At 32.8% G+C, this 5,994-nt stretch overlaps 1 protein-coding gene across 6 annotated transcripts; it reads left to right on the plus strand.

Annotated features, from left to right (window-relative positions):
- Positions 1-672: 672 nt before the first annotated feature.
- Positions 673-4,689, plus strand: LOC148025690 (glutathione S-transferase L3-like). Of its 6 annotated transcripts, none has more exons than XM_087692900.1 (10): positions 682-716; positions 1,795-1,847; positions 2,035-2,106; positions 2,188-2,248; positions 2,333-2,416; positions 2,554-2,652; positions 2,746-2,869; positions 3,793-3,872; positions 4,190-4,297; positions 4,467-4,689. In XM_087692900.1, the coding sequence occupies exons 2-10, from the start codon at positions 1,807-1,809 to the stop codon at positions 4,554-4,556; spliced, it is 759 nt and encodes a 252-aa protein (XP_087549026.1). In that variant the 5' UTR covers positions 682-716; positions 1,795-1,806; the 3' UTR covers positions 4,557-4,689. The 6 variants fall into 6 exon arrangements, with proteins under 6 accessions (XP_087549029.1, XP_087549026.1, XP_087549031.1 ...); XM_087692899.1 differs by lacking the exon at positions 682-716 and adding an exon at positions 723-1,308; XM_087692902.1 differs by lacking the exon at positions 682-716 and adding an exon at positions 723-1,308 and having other exon boundaries at positions 2,224-2,248.
- The last annotated feature ends 1,305 nt before the right edge of the window (positions 4,690-5,994 follow it).

The raw sequence follows: 5,994 nt of genomic DNA on the forward strand, positions 1-5,994 counted from the left end.
TTAACTTACTTTTAGAGTTTCAAACAACTTGTATCATATACCAAAATAAGAACCAACCAAGGATTCATAAAGGTGAGACTCTTAATCTGCAAAAAATACAAAGAGCAAACTCTTGTTTCCAAAAGCCCTTTATGGATAGAAATCATGGATCTAAAGGCGAAACTTTTACTTTACAAAGATATGCTAAGATAGAATTCTTGTTTCCAATAGCCCTTTTATGGATTGGAGAAATTGCCCCAATCATTCATTCTTTCTTTGGGAAAGGATTATGTATTTTGATTACAATGTTCCAAATAAATATGCGACTATAGAAAATGGATCTTTGATGACAATAACTCGTTACCTTTATGAAGTCAGAGTGGTCTAAGAGATTGGATGGAATTTTCTTAGTAAGGAAATCATTGGGTATCTACCTTAACTTTTTCTATGATTTGGAATCCTCTTCCTTGATACATGCAAGAAGACGAGAAAGGAGAGAATATGAGTGAAAGCAATTTAAGAAGAACTAGACAAACTAGATGAAGATGAAGAATAAAGAGAAAAATGATGAAAAGACACAAAATGGTTACATTCATGCTCGGTTTAGGCACGGATTTCCAAAGCACCTAGGTTTGGGTACAAAAGTCTATCCATATAAGAAACATGTGTGTATGCTCATTTGGCCTTACATTCAAACAATTTTCCATCTACCTAACCGAGGAGTTTTCACTTCTGTGGTAATCTCTTTCAACCATGTTTCATTTTCATCATGTTAATCATTGCACGTTAAAATATAATGTTAATGAATGAATAACATGTATTGTACATACATCTATCAAAAACATGGCTCCCATGACAATAGATCACTATTATGCTCTCTTTCTAATGGATACTTTGATTTCAGGTTTTCTTATATAAATTTTCTTTTGAAAATCAATATTAGGAGAGCACATAACATATTACATTTTCAAGACTCTAAACTTGATTAAGAACAAATATATTTTAGATTTATATACATATCAATAGGAAAATCTTTCATTGTAAATCTCAATCTTATTAATCTCTATGATATGCTTTAAACCAAATCCCTATAGAGGCTACATTGATTGTATATTGAAGAATGTGTATAATATTGTGGAAAGGGAAGGAGGGAATAGGAACATACTTACACATATGCATGTGCACACACATATAGATGGCATATTTGCAACAAATTGGGGTCCATTTACTAGAATTCACATTGGAAAATCCTAGTATTCTACCACAAGTGCAATCAACACAATTTTCATTACACAACTATGATCTATGAAGATGTGTTTCTACATGCATGTAGGTGGTACACCTAGTGTGGACAAAAGTCTTTGAAAAGAGAAACACATATCTATTCACAAACACATCTCTATAGCCATGATTTTGAGTAGATTACACCAAATTCATTTAGATGTTCCTTTAAAGAGGGTGTTTAGAATGTGAGTAATAAAGCATAGAAAAGTTCATGGGTCAAGCATAACAAGACACATTTCTCTATGTATGATTCAAAGTAGATTATATCTAAGGGTGCACAAAAGTTTCTTTGAGGAGAAAATGTTGAGAATGTGAATAGTGGAGTGATGTAAAGAAAGGAATTGATGTTTGTCCCAACTTCATCCAAAACATTATGAAAAGAATTCATTCTTATCCTTAATAATCAAAAGTCGTGGCTTTTCAAGCTTTCATCACTTAAGTTTTTGTCCTTTTGCATTTCCACACTAATATAATCTAGGTCATCACATACTCACATAATCAACATTTTGCTTATTTTGCTTGTTGTTGCAGGTTATTGTAAGAATGGGTGATCTTAAATCTAAAATTGTAGAAGTAGGTAGAGGGTAAGTGTAAATGCATGCATGTCCATGCAAATATATGTGAGGCCAATTTAAGGAATACGTATATCTATCAAAAATTTGACCTTAAGTCAACAACATTTTATAGTTTTGCATCATCCTCTAAATACTTTATATCGGAGACCACATTAACAAATTAACCATGTTTTTCTCATTATAACTTTTTTGCTAGATTCAAGCCACTTATGTCTCCACTAGATTCCAAAACACTATTGCCACCACCTATACCAAATGGATATGCTAGGTATTTATCAATCTTAGGAAAATATGTCACAAATTTTGTTTGTATTAAAGCATTATCCTAACTTTCATTTTCTCTTATAAGGATTTATATAAACCTGACTTGTCCTTATTCACAAAGGGTATGGATTGCTAGAAACCTCAAGGTATCAAGGATTACTTATTTCCTTCTTTCCTTTTCTGGAACCAATTTCTTTCAATGGAAATATAAACCTTACTTACATGTACAGGGTCTCCAAAATATAGAGGTTTTACCCATCAATCTTCTTGATAAACCATCATGGTATACACAAAAGATCTCAAATAGTGGCAAAGTGCGTGATTGAAACTTCACATTTTCAATCCTTGAAAAATGGCTATGGTTACATTACATGAAATGATATTCTATAATAACCTTGCTGACCTTTTGCATTGATTATATGTTACATTATTTTGGCCTTATGTTGTATAGATTCCAGCTTTGGAGCATAATGGGACAATTAAAGTAGAGAGTTTGGATATTATACAATACATTGACAATAAGTTTAGTGGCGCTCAATTATTCCCCATGGTATATGACAACCCAAAGACTCTAGGTACTAGCTCAATTTTTATAGCATGGGCTACATAACCACTTTACAATTGATCATTCATTGTGTCTTAGGGATCAATGTCAAAAAGGGAAGCCACAAAAAACCTATTAAAATGTGTCGAGAGCTTTAACGAGCAAGCATTCTTAGTACTTAAAAAGAAAGATTATACAAGGCATGATCTTGACAAGACCATTGGTAAGTAGCTTCTATCCAACTCCAAGTGTATTGATATTCATGTTATCTTACTCATAGTTCCTCTTATGTGATGTTCTCTCCTCTAAAATTTTCTTTCCTTTTGCACCTCTCTTGAAGGAGGCATGGAATAAGTACATGAAGAAAACACAAAAACATAATGTAGTTTCCTCCTTAATAAATATAATAGTAGTAAGAGGCTTATTTGGTTCACATAATTAAAATTAATTTAAATACATTTATTAACATTGTAATTACAAAGCATCTTCACAAAAAATTTTAAGCAAATCTCTTTGAAATTATGTATATCGTCTTGTTGTGGCTCTATCTTGTTCAAACCTATACTCATCTTTCTCATTAAGGGACAAGTTTGCACAAGGTGTCTTATATTGGAGCATTACCAGTTAGAGAGAGAGAGAGAGAGAGAGATTTCATCCAAATTTAAAAAATATTAATTATGTGACATGTCTAGCTGACTCCACTTTAATTGGAGTAATTTACATGAGAGAGAGAGAATTATTTCATCCAAATTAAAAAATATTAATTGTGTGACATGTCTAGCTAACTCCACTTTAATTGGAGTATTTTACATGCCCTAGAGCTTACTTCTAGATGTTATGTAACATATCCTATAGAATGAAATTGCAAAGAAAAGTATATATCTCAATAGGTTGTAGTAGTAAAGATTTTCCAAGGTTATTATAGTCTTCTCAAAATCATTGTTTAATGCCTTTGACTTGCATGCATTTGAATTCAAGGTGTCCATTCAATTTTTTCTTGAACTTATTTGTCCTTGTTGGGTGTAGCATTACCATAGGCAATTGGAATAAATGTTAAGAGTGCATGTTTCTATATGATTTGAATAGTATAGCTATTTTTGTTATTGGAAGTTTCAACATATCTTAACTTATTCTATGCTTTCATAGGTCCCTTGCTAAACTCCTTGGAGGCATCACTAGGAAAGTTTGCTAGAGAGGGGCCTTTTTTTCTTGGTTCCATCAGTGTGGTATGCCTTGTGTTGACACTTCCAAAATATAATCCTTATGATTTTGAAAAATCTATTTTCAATAGTAATAAGATTGAAAATTATATCTTATTCACATTCCTCAACATATCCTCAAAAACATTAGCATCCTTACCAATAATACTTAGGGTGCATGGACAAATAGGACACTAGCAATGCATGCATAATTGTATTACTTAGTTCTTGATTATGAGCGAATGGAATACTTAGTTCTTGATTCTAAGTTGTTCACATGCATATCCTTTTTGTGTATAAATCAAGAAAAGTCAATGGTATAATGTTATATGTCTTTGAGACAGGTTGATTGTGCATATGCACCTTTCATAGAACGATTTAATATACTATTCCATGAGCTTTTCAATTACCATATATTGGATCAACACCCTAAGCTCTTTGGATGGCTAATGGTAAGATCTTCATTTTTATTAGAGGATTATTCTCTCTCAATATTGTATATATAAATTTTCATTCTTGAGCTAATTGTCTTTGATTGAAAATAAAAGTTAGCATGTTGACACTTCAATTACTTTCACTAATGGTCTATTTCACTTGTATGTATTTGGTTACATTTTTCAGGCATTAAACCAAATGGATGCATATACATGCACAAAGCCAAACCCAAAAGTAGTTGTAAGTGATGCAAAGATGCATATGTTAAAACGTTGATGTGAAAGAAGCGCCCTCAACATCAATGTGTCTAAAAGAATAATTCAATATTCATAGCCCCTTACATCTATCATACTTGTATTTCCTCTCAATTTGATAAAAAATATTTTCAATTGCAAAGCATTGAGCTTGAATCTTTCTTGGCTTTGTAAGAACAAGGGTATCATTTCATGTGTGCAGAGTTCTAGTGTGTAATAAGACTATAAGATACTATTCAACACACCAAACAATGAGTTAGTTTGACTAATAATGCAAGTTATGGAATACATTTTAATTTTTCACAATGTTAGCATTGAGTAAATCATAATACTACAAATTTTTAGCTTTTGCAACAAAATGTTATCATGTTTTAAACCCATCATCGATGCTTTTCAAAACAAATTAAGCCCCAAGTAAGGAAGGTCCATTGTTAGTTAACTAATGATCAAGGAAACGTTTGTAATTGTGGTAGTCTTGATCAAAACTTATGTCCAATTTTGGACAACTCCTAGGTTCACTACTTTTGAGAGCATTGTACCCTTAGGGTTGGAGGGTGCTCCTCAAAACGACCAAGTTACAGTTGGTTTGTAGAGGGGTGGAAACTGCTTCCATGGCTAATACAACACCAATCTCCTAAAATGGCTAAAAGATGAGTTCTACCATTAGCTTAGCTAACTATCCAATATTCTTAAAATGAGGAAAGATACCCAAGTATTTGCATCCACTCATTCATAGAGTGCACCCATTAGGGAAGCATCCTCCTAATGCACATAAGGTAGTCAATTTTCTAAGTAGAACATGCTACCACACTAAAGACTACTCCTTCATAGAGTGCATCCATTGGGGAAGCATCCACCCAACGCATATGAGGCAGTCATCATAGTTTTCTAAGTAGGACATGCTACCACACTAAAGACATCAAATTATCTTCCTTAATTATCCCATCAAACAATGCTCATTTTACAAGTTTTTTAGGTACATCACACAAACAAATCACATGTCCATTTCAAGTAGCATTCTTTTACTTAAGTTCCATTTCTTTATTTATCAGCTCTTGATCAAGCTAGGAAACCACACCTCTAACTCACATATAGAACTTCACACCTCTTGAATTTTAATTTACCCATATTGACAATTGGAATTTTTCAAATGCTCTATGATGTTGCGGCATAATGATTCTCATTGCCTTATGTTTTTCCATAGAAATATGACCTATTCAATGCCCACAAGGCTTCTTATGTGGTGTAAGGGATGGATACATTGTCCATGCATGGCCTTCTCACTAGTCAATCATTAGCCATTATGTAAGCAATTTTCTTTTGGGATTTATCACCACCTTTATCAATTGTATAGCTTGTGTCCTGGGGGGAAATCCACCATCCACTCATTTGGCTCATCCACTATCTTCAAGACAAGTGAGGACTTTCCTCATCCTACCTTATATTTTTATCAAATCATG

This window comes from Lygodium microphyllum, chromosome 14 (assembly GCF_053477565.2).
Source record: "Lygodium microphyllum isolate KBCC chromosome 14, Lygodium_microphyllum_v1.1.10, whole genome shotgun sequence".
NCBI classification, from domain to species: Eukaryota; Viridiplantae; Streptophyta; class Polypodiopsida; order Schizaeales; family Lygodiaceae; genus Lygodium; species Lygodium microphyllum.

Excerpts from the sequence above, each read along its gene's own strand:
- LOC148025690 (XM_087692899.1), top strand. The coding sequence starts at position 1,285 with ATGAAGATGTGTTTCTACATGCAT. Across the intron at positions 1,848-2,034 it reads ATTGTAGAAGTAGGTAGAGG|ATTCAAGCCACTTATGTCTC; the intron begins GTAAGTGTAAAT and ends CTTTTTTGCTAG. Across the intron at positions 4,298-4,466 it reads AGCTCTTTGGATGGCTAATG|GCATTAAACCAAATGGATGC; the intron begins GTAAGATCTTCA and ends TACATTTTTCAG.